The 22293-nt window shown below is 42.6% G+C and overlaps 1 protein-coding gene across 26 annotated transcripts in view; it reads left to right on the top strand.

Annotated features, from left to right (window-relative positions):
• fnbp1 (formin binding protein 1) overlaps positions 1-22293 on the top strand; it is a 103446-nt gene that overhangs the window by 15354 nt on the left and 65799 nt on the right. For all 26 annotated transcript variants that reach the window (XM_031890579.1, XM_031890580.1, NM_001079194.1 and 23 more), the window contains 2 exon segments: positions 15101-15216; positions 21611-21667. In XM_031890579.1, the coding sequence (XP_031746439.1) occupies positions 15101-15216; positions 21611-21667 (173 nt within the window).

Raw genomic sequence — 22293 nt, 5'->3', positions numbered from 1 at the left:
TTAATTTGTTCATAAATGACTTAGGGGAGGGTATTATGAGTAATGTATCAGTGTTTGCAGATGGCACAAAACTCTGCAGACCAGTCAATTCTATCCAGGATGTGACATCCCTGCAGCAGGATCTTGACCAACTGGCAATCTGGGCAGCTAAGTGGCAGATGAGATTTAATGTGGATAAATGTAAGGTCATGCACCTGGGATGTAGAAATATGCAAGCCCCGTATACCCTTAATGGGACTGCACTAGGCAAATCCATAATGGAGAAGGACCTTGGAGTCCTTGTAGATAATAAACTTGACTGTAGCAAGCAATGCCAGGCAGCAGCTGCAAGGGCAAACAAGGTTTTGAGCTGTATTAGAAGGGGTATAGATTCACGGGAGGAGGGGGTTATTCTTCCCCTTTACAGAGCGCTGGTAAGGCCCCATCTAGAATATGCTGTTCAGTTTTGGTCTCCAGTGCTCAAACGGGACATTATTGAGTTAGAGAGGGTCCAGAGAAGGGCAACTAAGCTGGTAAAGGGTATGGAAAGTCTCCGTTATGAAGAAAGACTGGCCAAGTTGGGTCTGTTTACACTGGAGAAGAGGCGCTTAAGAGGTGACATTACATTAACATTTATTTATAAAGCGCCAACATATTCCGCAGCGCTGTACAATAAGTGGGTTACATACATTGGACATACAGAGTAACATATAAAGCAATCAATAACCGATACAAGAGGTGAAGAGGGCCCTGCCCAAAAGACATGATAACTATGTATAAATATATAAAGGGATCATATAATAACCTTTCTAATGTTTTATTTACCAGTAGGTCCTTCCAACGGACACGAGGGCACCCACTTCCTTTAGAAGAAGGGAGGTTCCATTTAAATATTCGGAAAGGATTTTTTACAGTGAGAGCTCTGAAGTTCTGGAATTCCCTCCCCGAATCAGTCGTGCTGGCTGATACATTATATAGCTTTAAGAAGGGGCTGGATGGATTCTTAGCAAGTGAGGGAATACAGGGTTATGGGAGATAGCTCTTAGTACTAGTTGATCCAGGGACTGGTCCGATTGCCATCTTGGAGTCAGGAAGGAATTTTTTCCCCTCTGCGGCAAATTAGAGAGGCTTCAGATGGGGTTTTTTGCCTTCCTCTGGATCAACTAGTAGTTAGGCAGGTTAAATATAGGCATTATGGTTGAACGTGATGGACGTATGTCTTTTTTCAACCCAACTTACTATGTTACTATGAGTCAAACCCATGAGTCCGCGTGCTTAGGCAGGAAAGTATACAGGCATGCACACCTGAGACACACAGACAAAAGGTCAGACACACATAGGGCCACCTACATACTCCTACAATACAATAAGCAAATAGGACGCAGAAGGAATACAACCACTTTCTGTACTTAACATAAGCGCTGGCCTGGCTTATGCACGTAGCATATATGTTGTTTTATTCATGATTAGATAAAAGCCAAGTTTTGTTTATTGCGGGTCAGCATTTTTGTAGAAAAAAAGGCCATTATTGGGTCCCCCACCTACACTCATACTGAGCGCATTCTTCTGCCTGTAGCCCTTGCATGGCTGGGACAAAGGGAGCCCTCTGTTTCGTGGATCCTCAGCAAATTGTTTGGAGGAAATCTAAGGCAGCAGCGCGTCACGCTGAGAATATGTTATCTCTCTGCCGAGACTCCGGAAAGTTAATTCCACCGGGGGGTTTATAAACTAAACATGAAGTCAGGGCCTGCTGCACAATATCCATGCGCGGCAGAGACACGAAAAACTGTCTGAATCTGCCATATTCCTGTGGCGCGCGCTCTGAGATGGATGTGTGTTTCTGCGGCTGCTTAAAAGGGATCTCCACCCCAAAAAAACTGCTTTATTTTCTCCTGATTCTGAACCCTTTCCCCAATTTATTGTCATTGCACCCCTTTAAGGTTATTTGCATTTACAATTGCTATTGAAAGCACTGTTTTTGTGTATCATTCTGACTCCTGAAACATTATAGCAAGTCAGTTCTCCTCCACCTCGGCTAACTTCGGCAACGTTGTTTCAAGGACTCTACAAAACTGCCATGGTTGGGTTTGGGCTTCTCCTGTTTAGCTTTCATATTATAACAAGCTAATAGACTTGTGTCATCTAGGCATCTTGATCTTTTATACAATGTAGCATGCTCTAGCTAGGATCTTGTTCCCTATACATTTGCTGGGGACGGGCAGCAGAGGTGACTCCCAGGCCCGGACTGGCAATCAGTGGATTCTGGCAAATGCCAGAGGGGCTGCTATAAGATGCCATAGACAGTCACTATTTATTGGGCTGGTGGGGGGCTGTTTGGGACTCTGTGTACTTGAAATGCCAGGGCCTATTTTAAAGCCCAGTCCTGACCTGGTCAGTGGAGTCCTTAACCTGGCAAGGGTTCACTACAGGCCTGGACTGGCAATCTGTGGATTCAGGCAAATGCCAGAGGTGCCAAAATGCCATAGACAATCACTTTTTAGTGGGCTGGTAGGTGGCTGTTTGGGTTTCTGTGTACTTGAAATGTCAAGGCCTTATTTAAGTTGGTGATACCCCACCCTGGTACTGTATGTAGGTGCCCTAGAGGCACAGACCTCAGCCTGCCTCCTCCTTCTGTGGTTGGCATATGTGCAGAAGGCCCGTCTGTTCTTGCTTGGGAAGAAAGTACTCCCCTTACCCCTCAGCTTTGCTGTTGGATTTAGAGCAAAGACACACGGAGCTACTAGTAGTAGCTACTTGTCTTGGCTACAGAAATAGACAATGCTGATCATTTACTGATAATTGTCTCTACATGGCAATTCTCAGTATTGTCTATGGCAGGGTATATACATTTAGTAGTTAAGCTTTAAGTAGTTAAGCCTTAAGCTGACTTATCTGGCAGCAAGAGGGTATATTTTTTATTTACCATATAGGCACCCAATGGCTGGTGCCCTAGGCAGGGGCCCACAGGGGTACCTACAGTGGCTTGCAAAAGTATTCAGCCCCCTTGAACTTTTCCACATTTTGTCACATTGCAGCCACAAACATGAATCAATTTTATTGGAATTCCACGGGAAAGACCAATACAAAGTGGTGTACACGTGAGAAGTGGAACGAAAATCATACATGATTCCAAACATTTTTTTACAAATAAATGACTGCAAAGTGGGGTGTGCGTAATTATTCAGCCCCCTTTGGTCTGAGTGCAGTCAGATGCCCATAGACATTGCCTGATGAGTGCTAATGACTAAATAGAGTGCACCTGTGTGTAATCTAATGCCAGTACAAATACAGCTGCTCTGTGATGGCCTCAGAGGTTGTCTAAGAGAATATTGGGAGCAACAACACCATGAAGTCCAAAGAACACACCAGACAGGTCAGGGATAAAGTTATTGAGAAATTTAAAGCAGGCTTAGGCTACAAAAAGATTTCCAAAGCCTTGAACATCCCACAGAGCACTGTTCAAGCGATCATTCAGAAATGGAAGGAGTATGGCACAACTGTAAACCTACCAAGACAAGGCCGTCCACCTAAACTCACAGGCTGAACAAGGAGAGCGCTGATCAGAAATGCAGCCAAGAGGCCCATGGTGGCGCTGGATGAGCTGCAGAGATCTACAGCTTAGGTGGGGGAATCTGTCAATAGGACAGCTATTAGTCGTGCACTGCACAAAGTTGGCCTTTATGGAAGAGTGGCAAGAAGAAAGCCATTGTTAACAGAAAACCATAAGAAGTCCCATTTGCAGTTTGCCACAAGCCATGTGGGGGACACAGCAAACATGTGGAAGGAGTGCTCTGGTCAGATGAGACCAAAATGGAACTTTTTGGCCAAAATGCAAAACGCTATGTGTGGCGGAAAACTAACACTGCACATCACTCTGAACACACCATCCCCACTGTCAAATATGGTGGTGGCAGCATCATGCTCTGGGGGTGCTTCTCTTCAGCAGGGACAGGGAAGCTGGTCAGAGTTGATGGGAAGATGGATGGAGCCAAATACAGGGCAATCTTGGAAGAAAACCTCTTGGAGTCTGCAAAAGACTTGAGACTGGGGCGGAGGTTTACCTTCCAGCAGGACAATGACCCTAAACATAAAGCCAGGGCAACAATGGAATGGTTTAAAACAAAACATATCCATGTGTTAGAATGGCCCAGTCAAAGTCCAGATCTAAATCCAATCGAGAATCTGTGGCAAGATCTGAAAACTGCTGTTCACAAACGCTGTCCATCTAATCTGACTGAGCTGGAGCTGTTTTGCAAAGAAGAATGGGCAAGGATTTCAGTCTGTAGATGTGCAAAGCTGGTAGAGACATACCCTAAAAGACTGGCAGCTGTAATTGCAGCAAAAGGTGGTTCTACAAAGTATTGACTCAGGGGGCTGAATAATTACGCACACCCCACTGTGCAGTTATTTATTTGTAAAAAAATGTTTGGAATCATGTATGATTTTCGTTCCACTTCTCACGTGTACACCACTTTGTATTGGTCTTTCACGTGGAATTCCAATAAAATTGATTCATGTTTGTGGCTGTAATGTGACAAAATGTGGAAAAGTTCAAGGGGGCCGAATACTTTTGCAAGCCACTGTATATGGTAGATACCGCCCTGCCCACCGCGCTGTTGTGTCTAGCAGTGTAGCAGAACCTCCTTTATGTACTCTCAATACAATGTACCTTTTCATGGATTGTTACATTATTAATACACATGGGGGGGAAGCTATTGTGCGTGCACTGCCATAGTAATATGCTCCATTGCCTTCATATAGCGAGAGTATTGGGAGTGAAGTTTTCTATGACAGGGGAACTTTTTAAGAGCCATCCACATCAGTTACTTTGGGCTCTTTCCCTTTCCTTGTTGTGCAAACAGACAGTGCTAATGTGACAGAAATCATATGCTGTAACAGACTGGGGCTGTGCATGAACAATTCGGCGGCGGCGCTTGCTCTGAGTCTCTCGGGATGATTCATGGCTTGGCACCTTGTGCTTCCCCATCTTTTTTCACTCGCTCCAAATATCTCCCCCAGTCACACGTCCTTTAGTGTCTGTGAATTCCCCTGGGAGCGAGCTCATATAAAAGGGCAAGTTAAGCCACAGTTTAATTGGCTTGGTTTGTTGTTTCCCCATAGCCACCAGTATCTTCATTCGGCCTCCTTGTTTTCTTTTTCACCCAAGGCATTATGGCAGCTTAAAGACTAAACCTTTTTTTTTTAATCTTTAAAATTGCTCTACAGCCCCCAGAACACCACACCTTTCTCCCTGCATCCAGGTTTATTTTATTTCTCTATTACTGCCAGTTCTTTTTTTTTTTCTCTCTCCGGCTCTGAGGACCAGATGCCTACTGAGCACGCCTGATGCACCTCTTTGAGGGCTTCATAGTAGGAGAAAGAAGGAGGGCTCAAAAGAGGGTGGAGCTTCATGCTAGACAAGGAAGTAAGTAAAAGAGATGCAGTTCAGCTGCTTGTAATAGAGAAACAAAATAAATCTGCATGTAGGGAGAAAGGTATGTTATTCTGGGGGCTGTTTAGAGTAATTTAAGGGCATTTTAAAATAAAGGCTTATGTATCCTTTAATAGATATGAATTTATAATCCATAAAACAAAAGCAGAGCATACGTTAATTATATGGTTGGGCCCTTATGTGGTTGTTTAGAAAGATTCCACAGACAGTGGCATAATTATATGGCATTGGGCCCCCCTGCAAAAAAAAAAAACAAAAAAAAAAATCTTTGGAGGGGCCTGGCACACATCGTCCCACACACACCTGGTCACATCCCCCTCTCTATGCCCACTTGCTCTCAGGTAGTAGATGTAAAGTAGCAACAGTTCAACTGGTCTTCTTTTTTTACAGTTTTTAAATGATTTGACTCCAGCTTTCAAAGGGGGTCACTGTCCCCAGAAGCCAAAAATCTATTGCTCTGCCAGGCTACAGTTTTATTGTTACTGTTACTTTTTATTGCTTATAATTCTGTTAAGGCCTTCCTCTATTATATTTCTGTCTCTGTTCATACTTCCTAATAATATCTATGTCTCTGGTCATACTACCCACTGCATGGTTGCTAGGTTAAATTGAACCCCAGCAACCAGATAGCTGCTGAAATTCCAAACTGGAGAGCTGCAGGAACAAAAAGCGAAATTATTCAAAAAAACACTAAAAAAAGAAGACCAATTGCAAATTGTCTGAGAATAGCACACTTTACATCAGGGATCCCCAACCTTTTTTTTTTATCTGTGAGCAACATTCACATGTAAAAAGACTTGGGGAGCAACACAACCATAAAACATGTTTCTGGGGGTGCCAAATAAGAACTGTTGGCTATTTGGTAGCCTCTATATGGACTGGCAGCCTAAAGGAGGCTCTGTTTGGCAGTACACCTGGGTTTTATGCAACCAAAACTTGCCCAAAAGCCAGAAATTAAAAAATAAGCACCTGCTTGGAGGCCACTGGGAGCAACATCCAAGGGGTTGGGGAGCAATATGTTGCTCACGAGCCACTGGTTGGGGATCACTGCTTTACATCATATTAAAAGTCGATATAAAGGTGAACAGCCCTTTTAAAACCACTTCTTTCTTTGGCTGAAAAAGGACTTCAGCCTAGTGCTGGGCAGTATGACCAAAAATTTATATCACGGTATTTTTCAAAATTATATCGGTGTCACGGTATTTGACGGTATTTTTTTTTCCAATTAACATTGGTGGCCAATGCCCCTAAAAGTCAATTTGACCTTAGGCCAATGAGATTCTCTGGCTGGCCCAGTTGGTCTCTGTAGAAAGCACAGATCACTCTGAGCACAGGAGGTCAAGGCAAGAGAAGCAAACTGACAGCTAGTGGCGGTGTGAACATGGGACACTTCAGAGCAAATGTGGCACCACACAAGTTCATCTGCAGATTTATGACCAGAGAAATAAAAGTGTAGCCAATGACTCGGGTAACATGACTGGGCTGTTTATTCACGTGTTCTTGACTGACTTTTATATCGGGGGAGCTTCTGCCATGATCCACGGTGGGAAACTCTTCAGGGTGGCATTTGAACAGGGGTGCGCCCGTGCGTACTGACGTCACGTACGCACGGGGCGCAACCGATCTACACCGGTATGGGGGTATGTAAAAAATTTATATTTTTTTAAAAAAAAAAACTGTATTCGGTATTTGGCGGTATACCGCCCAGCACTACTTCAGCCCTTTGCCAATTTTGCCTCACTTCTAGACTATCGAACCACCCAAATCTGTATGTATATAAGAGTAGCATGCACACGTAAATCTAAGAGAATTAGTCAGAGATACTATTTGATAGAAGGTGCTCCACAGGGGAATCCCTCAAGCACATTATACTTGGCTTGCAGCTATTTTTTGCTTAGTATAAAGGCACTCCAAGCCATGACACCACTTAGATATGGCCAGGCAGTCCTGTTTTCTTGTTAATTATTCATCTTGAAAAAATACTTATGCTTTTAAAAGAAGTGGGGTAGAAATGCTGCACATGATGTTTTGGGGTTCTGTACCAGCCCAATATAAAAGTTATAGTACGCGGCTGATTAGTAATTAATTGAGATTCTAACATGGTAGCATATAAGCAAGTGCAGTCTGCATCCAAATTAATTAATAATCGGCTTCAGTGCCAGAAGTAGAACCTCATTTTCTTTTTGATGATTACTGGCACCCCCTAAGCTTAGATTCTCAGCAGCTGCCCACACTGAGCATGTGCAATGCCACTGGCACACAAAATATAGCCTAACAAGATCCAAGATGGCTGATGAACAACGTTGATGGCCTGGATCATTACTGTTATAGGGCTGCTGAACCTCTGGGCTGGTACAATATATCAGTATATAAAATATTTTATTTTTAGCCCTATTTATTTTTAAGGTTTAGTTTTTTTTACTGTGATGGTTGGTAGTCGTTGCTCATATGAGGCAGGGCTGCTTTTCCTCTCCTGTTCTCGGTTGTTTCTAGGTTAGATTGTGGCTGGCTCTGGATCCAGGCCCTATGTTGTCTGATGGTCAGCCTGGCTAATTGAAATCTGTGGAAGGTGGCTCATTTTTCCAGTCAGTGGCCATTAATCCCAGAAACCAGACTCCCACAAACCCTGCCTCCCACACCTGAATTCAGAAGTCAGAACTGCTCAATGGAGTTGGTGGCCACTGAGTTTGGACACTTCACTGCCAGTGCCTGGCTCGCTGACCAGGAGCAATGCACAAAGGAGCCCAGAACCAGTTCCGATAGCAGTGGTGAATGTTGGGGGGTTGGGTTGAGTAGTGGGTCCAAGCTGGTAGAAATGCGGGTCTGGGTCAGGTGTTATAAATTGGTTCCATGCAGGACTCAACTAGAAGGGCTGTGCATGACTACTACCCCTTAAGGGGCTGTGTGTTAGTGATGTGTCGGTGACCCAAACCCTGCAGGACGCAGAGGGTTTAGTTGGAAATTTGGGCGACCATCGTGGGTATGCCCTATACTGTTGAGGCTCACAGTGATAGACTGCTTTATACTATTGCATTGCAGCCTATTAATAAAGGCAAACCACAGACAGCCTATGGCAGCTCTGCCCGCAGGCAAGGTTCTCAGCTGGCAGTGGCATAGATGTGTTTATACAGATATTTGTGAATGTTACCAGCTACTTTTCATAGAAGCTGCATAAAATGTGTTTTTTTTTTTTAATACTAATTTACACTTTAATGCTTGGCGCTGTGGAATGTTTGGCATGCCCAGGCAGCACGGAGCTCAGTCAGATGTGCCAGCTTTTTGTGCATAGACGGGCGAGCAGTGACTGCGGATACGTTACCTTGGGGATGGCTCAGGCTGTATGAATGCTGCCCTTCTATGTCCCTTCGCTCCCCTGTTCCAAAATTGAGCTGCGCCATTTGTTACTGTCTGTCACCGCTCCAGTCTGGCTCGAAGCTTCTGGGAAGAGGCATTCATAGCCCCTATGGCCCTCTGTGTGCCTGAAGAGCAGAAGCTTTTCCCATGCAGGCCCCTCAAGCAAGCTCAGTCCTTTTAGAAGCGTGATTTTCAGGTTTCCCCACACGTTCTAAATATTAAAGGGACACTAATGTCAAAGTCAGTGTTTTTGTTTTCGACCGAAAACAATGGATTCTTGATTTGCCTGGTGCACATGGGCCTATCCGCTTTCTTCCAGTCACGCCGTTCTACCTCCTTCTAACGTGATTATTTATTTTATATATTTAAAGGGGAAATGCACCCAACACACAACTTAAGCTTTTTGAAAAGTAACCAAAATTTCAAGCAACTTTGTAATATACAGTACATCAATTAAAAATACGCAGGCTTTTCATGATTTTAATGTAATAATATGGTTTGGAACAGTTCCCTGTTCCCCTGCTGTTCTGGCTGACTGCTTTGGCTAACAGTAGTCGACTGTCCTCTTCTGCCTTCAGCCTGCATCCTCCAAATTCCACAATCCCCTGCTCACATGATGTCAATAAGGAAAGGAACATTACAGTGCAATGCATTGTGGGTTATTTAGTTTTTGCATGCTGTCTGTAAGCTGTTACATTGTGACATCAATGTTTTAGTCCCTCCTCCCCTGCCAGCAGATAGCAAAGTTTGGTTACCCGGTTAAAGGAAAAGTAACACTAACATTTTTTAAGTAAAAAATCTATTCTACCCTGCCCCAATAATTGCCCTATCCTGCAAACCATTTATTATTTTGAAGGCTTTAGTACAAAATACCTGTTAAAACTTGGCTTCTTGGCCCCTGGCAATGCAGGGGAAGTATCTGGGGAAGCATCCACTATGCAGCGATCGATTGCTTGAGCCTAGCCTGACTCCTTCCTATACAGAGAATCAAGGCTAGACTTGATCAATCGATCGCCGCATAGTGGCTGCTTCCCCCAATACTTCCCCTGCATCACCGAATCGCCTTTCTTCAAATGACCGGAAGCCAAGTTTTAACAGGTATTTTGTACTAAAGCATTCAAAATAATAAGTGGTTTGCAGGATAGGGCAATTATTGGGGCAAGGTAGAATAGATTTTTTACTTTTTCCTTTAAGGGGCTGCGGCCTATTGACTTGAGCCTCACAGGAATGTCCCTACTGATATACCCATTTGATTGCCTGCTGACCACCCCTACCTGCCCTTTTGAGCCTGCTTTGTGTAAATTGCCCCTTAACCTAAGCAAGTTATGTCACATGACCTAGTGAATCCTATGAGTTATAAACTCATAGGATTCACTAGGTCATGTGGTAATAAAGGGTAACCTAACTTTAGATAGCTTTCCTTGTTTTACTACAGTTAAAAGGATGACAGCACATATGTGATTGGTGATTATAGGATTATTATAGGCTACTGCGCTGGGGTGAAAAGACGCCATATTACCCCATAATCCAGTCCTTCAGTTTTGATTTATATCAGTGTATCTTAGTAGGATATTCCAGATTCCTCCTTAATGTCTGAACGTTTAAGGACAAAACCATTATATTTATAGCGGTGCTGCTCTAAACTCTGTAGATTAAAGGACATTGAATCATATTATCTGAGGGTTAAAAAAATAAATAAATAAAAACAAAAAGAAATATTAGCTTGCTGTTTCCCTATGTTTGTTGAGGGAATTGACATACCTTATTAAATAGCTTGTCCCCATTTAGTATACCTGGCCCTTCTCTTGTGATCCCGATAAGAACAATAATCCCCAGGGAGATAAGTGTTGACTAGACCATAATCCCTGCCATTAATCTCTAGCTTGATAAGAAAGGAGCTTTCTGACTTCCACTGCTTAAAGGGGAACAAACACCCATCATCTGGGTTTATGGGTAATAAGGTATATGAAGCCACAGTGGCCCTTGAGTGTTTGATGATTATAGAGTGTCTGTTTCCTATTGGAGCACATGTCCTATATGTTCTCCTGTTATTGGAGCAAACTTTAATCCTATTCCTAAACTTTTTCCTATTGGTGCAGGCTTGCTGAATGCTTTCCTATCGGAGCATACGTTACATATACTTCCCTATTGGAGCAGATTTGCTAAATGGTTTCCAACTGGAGAAATCTTTATGTATCATTTCTATTGGAGCAGACGTGTTAACTCTTTTCCTATTGGAGCAAGTGAAAAAAATGCTTTAGACATACTAATTTCTTATTGGAGCATTATGGGATCTCTTATCCAGAAAGCATCTATTCAGAAAACTGCCTAAGGCTGGTGGCACTCAGGGATATTAGTTGTCCGTGATAAATCTTCGCTACTATGGGCGACTAATCTCCTCATCAAAATGCCTTTCTACCGGTGGAATGCCATATGCGTCGCTTTGGTTTTCCAAATTTGCCTCACAAGTAAACTACAGGCAACTTTGGAAAAACAAAGTGACACATATGCCATCGCGGGTCACTAATTTCCCAGTGTACCACCAGTCTAAATCTATATTGGTTGCAAAACAATCCTATTGGGCTATGTGCCTTGCAGAAAAGAACACTGCCAGTCTGTAGGAAGCTTCAGCCAGTGTCTACTAATCTCCCTGTGTGGCATCTTACAGCAGCCCCTTCTGGCATTTGCCAGTCCGGGCCTGCTTGGCATTATGAAGACGGGGCTTTAAAAATAGGATTATGAAAATTTAAAGCACCTCTGCCTGTAAGTTTCCATTTAACACCCACTGCTATTTAATTCCTGCTGCCTGCAGGCAGAGCTCATTTTGGGAATGCTCATGTGTTTGTGCTGCTGTACATGAGGGAGATGTACAAGAGCCCGCCTCCCTTGTGGCTCTCACCTGATCTGCCAGGCTCTCAGTAAAGGGAAAGTTGCTTAAAAGCATATTGACGTCAAGGCTTCGGTACATGGAATTTATCTGGCAGTCTCCCTTCTAGAGAAAATTCTGAATGCAAACCCCCCTGGTGCTTAATATGTGTAAATGTATTCCTTTATAACATCTGCTTTTTTATAATTCCAGGTATATTTGTAAAAAGGGGGGCTAGACCAATTAGAGGGCAATAAGTGAGTAGACAGTACATACAAAATATTGTCAATTAGGACAAAACCAAACAATAAGCCTTCTGTAAGTACAAATATACAGAATGGAATGTTCTGGGCACATAATAAACTGTACCCTCATACTGTACTGTCTAAGGGCGAGATTAGTCACCCGTGACATTCAGTGAAATCGCACCGCCGCGTATGCCATCCCACCGGCGATTTACATTTTCGCCGGTGGGATGGTAATCCAGGGAGATTAGTCACCCGCGAACAGGGTGATTTGTCGCGGGCGACTAATCTCCCCGTGTGCCAGAGCCCTTAGGGAAACAGTATGGCACCTCCCTCCCATATGTATAAATACAAATATACAGAAAAGGAATGCTCTGGGCACACAATAAGCTGTACCCTCATACTTTACTGTCTAAGGGAAACAATATGGCACCTCCCTCCCATATGTATAAATACAAATATATAGAGGAGGAATATTCTGGGCACACAATAAACTGTACCCTCATACTGTAATGTCTAAGGGAAAAAATTGTACCTCCCTCCCATATGTATAAATACAGAGAAGGAATGTTCTGGGCACACAATACGCTATACCCTCATACTGTACTGTCTAAGGGAAACAGCATAGCAGCCCCCATATAGAGCCTCCTATCTTATGGATCCTAGCTCAATTGTGACGTACCTAGTCTTGTCTACAGACCCTTACAAAGACCCTACATGTACTACTCTTCTTGCAGTGCTATGTAGCAGGCTCGCCTTGTCAGTGTATCAGAGGCTCTCCCAGTGCAGGGCAATTCCCAACAACCCTTTTCAATTCCCATCAGAGGCCTGTATAAAACTGAGCAATTAGCAGAAGCTACTGATGTTGTAATCACAAAATGACGGTGGGGAGGGGGGGGGGTCTCCAAAGAAACCCGACAGTTTTGTGAGAACGACAGTGACGCTTATTCATAAGAGGCCCAAAGCTAACAGTGATGGGATTATTTTGGCTCCGATTCAGCAGCCACAGGATGGTTTTAATACATTCTCTTACATCAACAGCCTGGGCTGGGAGTTATTGTGAGCTCACAGGATCAGATTGTACGTGGGTGCTAGTAAATGTTTCAGTATTGGTCTTGCTTGCTTCCAGTAATATATATATATATATATATATATATATATATATATATATATATATATATATATATATATATATATATATATATATATATATATACAGAGAGCCACACACACAGGGCCTGAGGAAGAGCACCGTTAGTGCTCGAAACATTGGATCTTTTTCAATAAACATATTATTTTTTGCAAAGTCCCTGTGTGTGTGGCTGTCTGCTTCTGTATTATTACTATTTTTGCCAGCACCCAGGGCTTTTGATTTTCTATAGGGTGTGCTCCGTTTGCTGATGAGGGAACTTTAATTTAACAAAGGTACTTTCTAAATAATGACTTGGGATTCCCAATGGGCAGAGCATGAGAATTAAATTTTTCCTCCATTTCAAAAGAACAAGGATATTTAGCAATTCTCTAGCAATGACCCACCCCCCAACCTTTTTTCCCTTCTGTACCATTTCCCAAATAATATAATAATAATAATCTAATAATATGACAAAGAATTATAACCCAATTCAGTCCTCCTTCAGATCTGTTAATCAGCTGCTATATTGTTTAAGAAGTCAAAACCAGCCATGCAGTGAATATAAACAGCCAGACAAATACAGCATTTGTAAAGGCATTTACAATTATCTATATAATACCAACTTTCGTCCACGAAAAGAGGCACGGGGTGGGGGGGTAATTAGGTATTTCTTATGCCAGCTGAAATATGAAGAAGAAACATTACATGTGCCATAGGCCTTGCACCAATGTTGATTCTATCTGAACGCAACCGGATTTTAGTCTGTGACTTAGATCTAAACTGACTGTCACATCGTTAGTTAAGTGACTGATTTAGTTACTGATATTAACTCTGTAGGTTCATATTGATCAAGAGACTGGTCGTATTAAAATGCCCTATTAGAATTAGGAAATGTTACCCACAGGGCTGTATTAAGGTTCAGTGCTGCCCATCTGCTTTCCATCAGTCTGAAGAGAGGGATACCTTTCAGCCATGTCCAGACTGCCAATCTGTGGGTTCTGGCAAATGCTAGGGGGGCTGCTGTAAGATGCCAGAGCCAGTCATTATTTATTGGGCCTGTGGGGGCTATATGGGCCTCTGTGTACTTTAAAAGCCAGACCTGTCCAAAACTATGTCACTGGATTTATCCAAAAGTCTCCAGCTGGGGGGAAATCTTTTTTTTTTTTTTTTTTTATACAGGCACCCCCTAAAGCTACCTCTGCACTGGCCCTTACCTGTATAATAACTAGAACCCTCTAAAGCAAATTAGATATGGACTTTTTTCCCCCCCACTTTCCTCTGGATCAGTGACAAGACAGATGTCACTGAGGCAAGAAGTGGACATGCCCCTTATTTTCAGCCTCATCTTCTCTATTCGTCTTAAAGTGATACTGACAGTGAATGTACCTTGAAAGTTACTGTATGTTATTTGTTTTTCACTAATAGGGCTGCTTTTGTAAGTGATTGTTACTTGAAGTTCCTAAAACTGACTGTTTTGCCCAGCTGACTGTCCCTTCTCAGCCTGTCAGTTATAGTTTCTAATGATAACAGACTCCTGCTGCACAAATATGGCCGCCCCCTTATACAGGAACACGGGATCATATAGGTAATTAGGCATTTGGCAAATACTTTTATGGCAAAATTATTAAGGTCCTGCAAAGACAATGTTATGTTATTAAAGGTTTAATTTTTAGTGTCAGTATCTCTTTAAGCATTAAGGTTTCATTTGTGCTGGAAAAGGAAATGGAGATATTTTAAAAAGGAACTAATGGAGCATCAGGTTGTGTTTCTACCCTGTTGCACTTCTTTTAAGTCCTGTAACCCTTTCCGTGCCACGTCTCTTTGATGTTGCCAATTAAACACCTGGTGCGGCATGGATCAGCGAGGACCCTGAATTGGTAGAATCTATGGCGCTGGCACCATGGTTCTTTTCTGCCAGCCTTGTAGAATCTACAGAGTGTTACAGCCTGGCAGGATCCGCATGCGTAGATAAGCAGCGCAGCATGTTGAGCCTGAACTATGTAGTAGACGTGAAACACGTCCGTGCGCTGCCAGTAAAGCTTTTTTCTTTTTTTCCTCCCTATTTTTTGCAGGATCAGTTTGACAACTTAGAGAAACACACACAGTGGGGGATAGAAGTGCTGGAAAAATACATAAAGTTTGTGAAAGAGAGAACCGAGATTGAAATCAACTATGCAAAACAGCTGCGGTAAGTAGCTGCCATTCCTGCTTAAAGGAGACCTATCATATAAAAATTAAGAATGTACCAATGAATTAGCCTCTTCTAAATATAGAAGGATTGTGCTTAAAAAAATTGTGTTTTGAACTGATTTATTGAAACATTCCACCAAAACCCCACTAGTCCCAACCACCTGTTCAACTTCCTGCTGGCTGAATTATCTGGATGTGCAGGGAAGCCGCCAGCTCTCAGTACACTGCACTGTAAGATAGGAACCAATCAGCAGCTAGGCTGACCTGATAGGGAACTGAAGCCTGTCTTTGCTTGTGTGAGTGCAAGGCTGTGATTGGCTATCCCCCTCCTTTTGTGCTTCTGGCAGGGACTGTTAGGACACGCCGACCCTTCATTTCAAACACTGGCAGAGAACGGATAGGATCTATAGGGAGCTCTAATAAAGGGGCCATTTTTACAGATAGGATTCAGTTTTAGCCCAAAGTGAAAAGAGCACCATATATTACTTATAATTGCCTACAAAATTAGGGTTTTCTTCATTTATCAGATATGTCTTCTTTAACCCTTCCAACCATTTATAAATGGTATGCCCAGTCTCCCTCCCTTCTCTTGTACCCATATAAATTATACAGACCCCTATATCAAGGTAATGGCACACAGGTTTTTTTTTGCATTTTGTAGCTCTGTGAGTGAGGGTAAAGTTCAGTACTCAAATTCCACCCCCCCCCCCTTACTTTGATTGGGAGTCGCTTGCAGTGGTGCAGTCAAGTGGCAGGTGCTTATTGTTCAAAATTGTGGCACAGGGCTTTTTTGAGTAATAAGCATTTGTCCTTTAATGTAAATGAGGGGCAATTTCTACTTTTCTCCCTTTCCTAAAGAGCGTGGGCAACAAAAGCCCAAAATCACCTGTTTGCCATCACCCTGAAGAAAAGTGTGGAGGTCCACAAGTCAGGTGTGGCACTTCCTCCTGAAACCCACTTGTCCATTCCTGCCCTGCTTTATGGCTGAGATTCTAGCTATCTGTATAACAGGGCATTCTGTCACAGTGGAAACAAAAATATTAGACGGAGCACTGGGAACATTGCCTTAATTAAAATATCGCTTTTATTAATAAAATTAAAAACATAACCATCCTATATAGCTCGCTTGACGCGTTTCGTGGCTTCGTACCACTTCATCAGAAGCTGCTATGGTCTCCCTTCTCACCCGTTTTTAAATACACACCTCCAAGTGTCCCCACCCCAGTGGTATGTTAACCCATTAACTCCAGGTAAGTAAAAGTAATCATTAAAAGCATCCTAACAAAAAGCCACAATAGGCATCATACAAGAAAATAGAGCTCTTCATATTTTACCACAGTAATGTACTAAATGCGCCCCATATCAATCAACTGAGAGTAAGCTAAGTAAGGGAGAGGAAAATTGCAAATGCGTAGTGTTTTGGAAACAATATAAATACCTCAGAAAAAGTTATTAAAAACCCAATTAAAATTAAACATTGAAGAAAATCGTATTGAATTTTAGATAACCCCCCCCCCCGTCTCTTATTACTCAGATAGAGGGACATGGTTACCCTATAGAGGGCTTGCTGTTTTGTCAGGTTTGTTTATGGGGATTCTGGAATGTTTGGCACAAGGTTTGACCGCATTCAGGCAGGCACACTTCATTCTTCACATAGTTCTTCCTTCTGTTAAGGATTGGAGAGAGAAATTCTATGCCAAGGGTCATTACTAGTAGATTTAGCCATATTGTCCTGGACCTGTTGGCAAGTGAAATGTGCAAGTCAAAATGCTTATGTAATAGAGCCCATCTTCCTTAGAAGACCTGTATAGAAATGTAGAAGACACATAATAACTGTTGATTAGATGTGAGAGAGGCCAAGGTTTAGTCCCCACTGGATGCCAAGGTTGAGGCCTGCTGGATCATAGGCTTTACCCATACACAGGCCAACATGGGACTTTTCCGACCATCAAATATTGTGTAATTCCATCATCCATGAAGAAAGCTGGAGCTTTACCTGTAACCAGCCTTATATTACATTGGGATCACCCTAGGCACTTAGTGGGACTATGCCAAATCTTCCCCAGTGGGTTCTTCCTCCAGTTTAAGCCTTGTGTATTCGATCCGCAAATAAATTCCATGGTGACTACACAACCACAGAGGGGACTTTATTAGTAGGTGGGAAGGGACTTTCACGTTCGTCTTTCTGGAATTTTCTGCACTTTTTCCCAACAATCCAGTAGTTAGTTGCATGTAACGGTGGCAAGGTGATGCTGAAACGCTCAATACCCTGTCATGGGGAAGTATGGCAGCCCTGAGGAGTGTAGTTTCCTTTTAGGTAAGCAGACTGTGAGTGAGAGCAGAGGGGAAGTGGCTGATGTGGGGAACTTGATTCTCTTCCTGTGTGCACTACTGTGATCACTATCACACTCTGATTAAAAAATGTATTTCATTTTCTAAGGGGGAAGTAACCAGTTAGGTCCTTTATGTGCTTTCTCTGTAGGCCTTAAAGGGCAACATTAACCAAAATCAATTTTTTGGCCAGTGATAGAAAATATAATCCTAAACAACTTTGCCATATACTTTCATTACTCATTTTCCCTGCTTTTCAGGCTATTTGTAAATGTATTTGCTATTAAATGCAGTTCCTGTTTCAAGTCCCGCCACCTTGTTTCCCTGCGCTGCATGTTCTGGCCTGCCTAGAAGAAGTGTGCAAGGCATTGTGGGAAATGGAGCCTTCGCTGATTTCTGATGCTTTATTTCTGCTGCCCGACAAGCAGAGATGGCAATGGCACAGAAGGGCAGGCAGATACTGCTCACATTCACAAATACATATAGCTATAGTGCAATATAAATAAAGGATATCTGGGACCTTTAACGGGTTGTTGAACTACAACCTCAAGCAGCCACTTTCTTTCCCTTTATATTTAGATTCTATTAAGGTCTCTGCCCAATTGGCAGCAAGGAAAGATTAAATTCCGGAGATAGTGGGACACATGCTGTGCATTAGTGGCCTAATCAGTCCCTGCCCTGCGCCTCCCCTTACACACACTTCCCATCCTGTTGGGGGCTGCCGATGTGGAAAGCAGAGTTTGGGATGAGTAAAGCCGATCCACATGTGTTTATTTGATATAAATGCCTCTTGTCTCCTATGGGGGCTGATTGCTCCTCTTACTCACTACCCACCCAATAGCAAAGGCGTGCGTCAGTGCTGCAGTCATGCAGCCAGAATGCTTTTCAACTTGGGTGTCCTGAGAGTTACTTCCAAGCTTTCTTCCCCCTCTGTGTATGGTGTTTATTCACACCGGCCAACCCCAAATGCTCCCTTTCCAGCCCTGTCTCTACTTACATAGTGTAAACTCATGGCACGTTCTTGAAGTCATTCCGGCTGATGCACCAGGGAGTGTATGAAGCCCCCAGCAGGGTCAGATGGACAGGGGCTGTGGTAACTTTATAGGGTCGGTACATGCCTATAGTGCACATACTAAAGGGATTCTCATGTAATACAGGGTTTAAAATGGTGACAGGGGAACTGTCACCCATACATAAAAAGCTGTATAATAAAAGTCCTTTAACAATTAAACATGAATCCCAAATTTATTGTTTAATTAAATCATCCATACCTGTTATAAATGTATTTGTATTTTTGTAATTATTTTTGTTCTGCATCTCTCCAGTTCGGAGTTTCAGCAGCTTATCTGGTTGCTAGTGTCTGCATTATGTTAGGCACCCGGGGAGTGGTTTGAATGAGAAACTGGAGAGAGACTGAATAGGAAAGTATGTTCTAAAAAGTAACAATAACAATAAAATGTAGCCTCACAGAGAAATAGCTTTTTGGCTGCCTGGGTCAGTGACCCCCTTCTGAAGAATTCAAAAACTATAAAAAGGACCAACTGATACATTGCCTAGTATTATCCATTCTATAACGTACTTAAATTCAACTTAAAGGTGAACCACATCTTTAATTCCCCACTCTCCTTACATAAAAATGCTGCACTTTGGGCTGTGAAGTTATTTCTATGTGGACCTCCCCCCTCCCTCCAAAAACAGATGCTCTTATAGGTTCTTTCTGCAGCTGGCTAGCTGAAGCCTGTACACAACCCAGAGATAAAACCCAGAGATCCTGAGTCAGTAGCTCTAGTTAGTCTTCCTTACATCCTCATTCTGCTAATTATTATTGAATTATTCAGGTACTGCAGCTCTCTGGCTTATTTAATTGGTTCATCAGCTGGGATCCACTTCTGGAAAAAAAAAGTTGTTTTTTTGTTTTTGCTCAGCTGGCGTTGGGCTTAAGTGCAATACACTAATATGCACACAAATTAATATTTTAGCATAATACAGTGCACAGAATTTACTAATGTGAACACTTATTAGCTTCTGGCATGGTATCTCTCTGTACGGGCTGAATGGCTGAATTGTGCTTAGTACAGGGGAATCCCTATGCTGCCATAGTTTTTTTTGGTATCTCTCTGTACAGGCTATGAGCAAACTTAGGGGGCTGTTCCTGCTGAATTGTGCTTAGTACAGGGGAATCCCTATGCTGCCATAGTTTTACGGTCTCTCTCTGTACAGGCTATGAGCAAATTTAGGGGACTGTTCCTGCTGAATTGTGCTTAGTACAAGGGAATCTCTATGCAGCCATAGTTTTATGGTATCTCTCTGTACAGGCTATGAGCAAACTTAGGAGTCTGTTCCTGCTGAATTATGTTTAGTACAGGTATTGAACCCATTATCCAGAAAGTTCCAAATTACAAATTTAATAATTCACATTTTTAAAAATGATTCCCTTTTTTCTGTAATAATAAAACAGTACCTGTACTTGACCCCAACTAAGATGTAATTATTCCTTATTGGAGCCAAAACTATCTTATTGGGTTTAATTTCTGTTTAAATATTTTTTTAGCAGACATAAGTAGGAGATCTAAATTACAGAAAGACCCCTTATCCGAAATACCCCAGGTCCCGAGCATTCTGGATAACGGGTCCCATACCTGAACAGGGAAATACCTATGCTGCCATACATTTGTAGATATTTGTAGAGTTGTGATAAGCAAGCTGACCCATAACCTGTGGGACCCCAGGTTTAGGCAGGTTAGAGTCAAAAAGGTGATTCCCAGGTGCGGGTTTTGGCAGATGGCAGGTTAAAGGACAATGAAAGGTTAATATAAACTAAAAGTAAGTCTAAAGGCATTCTTTTTAAGTACTTACTGCATATCTAAATTCCCAGATCCCTGCTTGCTTCTCTGAGATATGGTGCTGGCAGCCTACAGCAGTGTGAAGACTACAGTGACATCACTGAAATCTCTCTGTCCTTCCTGTAGGTGCCAGCGGCAGCCTTCCTATTCTCTGAGCATGTGTGTAACTTGATCCTGTCTGCTGTTCTGAGCTACACATGCCCACCAGCCAATCAGAAAGCGGATCTGCCAGAGGGGAGGGGGGGGAGGGAATGAAACACATGTGCAGTATGAAGCAAGGAGGGAAAGGAAGGGAGAATACCTTTTTAGAGATGGCTGCCTGTTCTAGAAAATGTGAAGTAAGTGTGACTGAGTAAATATTTGATTAGGTGAGCCAAAAGTGTGGCGTTTTTACTAAACAATAGGAGGACTATTGGGCAGTATGCTTTTTAAATTTTGACTTGCATTCTCCTTTAACCTCATATCATTAACTGATAAATCATCAGAGGGGAGTTGGGTTGGGTTCATAAAGTAGGAGAGAACCCTTACGGTAAAGGCACACGGAGCCACTAGTAGCAGCCAGAAAATACCCTGCCATAGACAATACTGAGAATTACCTCTGCTAAAACACACGTAGGGACAATTATCAGTTAATGATCAGCATTGTCTATTTTAGTAGCCACGACAAGTAGCTGCTACTAGTAGCTCTTCACCCTTAGACTGGTTGGGTGTAAGTTTGGAGGTAGTGGGTTTGAATGAAAAAAATGACCTGCTTATCATTATTATGTTGGCTATGAGACAACCTAAGGCGATGGCCCTGCTGTCAGTCCTCTATTGATTTCTTTGTATTGGGATTATAAAACAATAGGAGGGCAACGGGAGGCAATAGGAAGCTTTTGGCAAGCCTGCCTAAGCAACATTGGGAAGGCAAAAACTTTTTTTCAAAGTTCAAGTTTCTAAAAATGCGGCTAAATGCGTCCTTTTGGGGTTTCCTATAGACAGCAATATATTAATGTGACCAATGAAATACAAATTTGTTCCTGTCGGCAGTGCTGCGAAACCTCTCCCCTGGTGCATATTAATAGCATAGAACAGCTGGGTGGCATATTTATAGGTCTCACAGTACCTAATGGGTTGCCTGGCTGGAGGTGATTATACAAACAGACCTGTGGGCGCGGGCGAGTGTCCTTTGCTTTGGTTCAAATATTCCGCTTTTGAAATGTCTTTGTTTTCTCGTAGGAATCTTTCCAAAAAATACCAAACTAAGAAGAACTCCAAAGAAGAGGAAGAATCAAAGTGAGTGCAGCCATTAATAATATTATTATAACAAAAAGCCCCTAGAGAGGTTCTCTCTGTTCGTTGTCTGTTCTCAGTTTTTAGAACTGCAACTCCCAGCAGCCTTAGTCAAATCACTGACAAATTGTGGTTGAAAAAAGTATAAATTGTTTGTAGAAAACTTGTTTCATTTCAAGGAGGCTGCAACCATTTGGCTTTCTTGGCCATGCCCATTGCCTTGCCCAGACCCACACCTTTAGCTCTATGTCTGTTTGTTGGGGGGGTATAAAGGAGAACATTTTGGATAGTTGACAGATCTGCATACAGTATGTTATATATCTTTCATTTATATAGGAATGACTGCCCCACCCCCTCGGGTGACATCAACATTGGGTTTGTCTGTATGGGATTGTAGGCAGCAATTGTGTACTGGATCGGCTTGGTCCGGGTTGGTTGAGGGCCAGCTCTGACCCTCCCATCCCTCTTTTGTATGTATTTTCTTTGACTAAAGCTGGTCACACACTCTTAGATTCATTCGTTTGGTGAGGTTGCCAAATGAGCGAATCCTTTCACGAAATTCCCACCTAAGGTTGGGCAATATTGGGCTAATTTGATCAAACGGCCGAATCACAACAAATATAGGGGCT

This window comes from Xenopus tropicalis, chromosome 8 (genome assembly GCF_000004195.4).
Source record: "Xenopus tropicalis strain Nigerian chromosome 8, UCB_Xtro_10.0, whole genome shotgun sequence".
Lineage (NCBI taxonomy): Eukaryota > Metazoa > Chordata > Amphibia > Anura > Pipidae > Xenopus > Xenopus tropicalis.
Note: the sequence above shows the minus strand (reverse complement) of the source record. Positions and strands in the feature narration are given on the sequence as shown.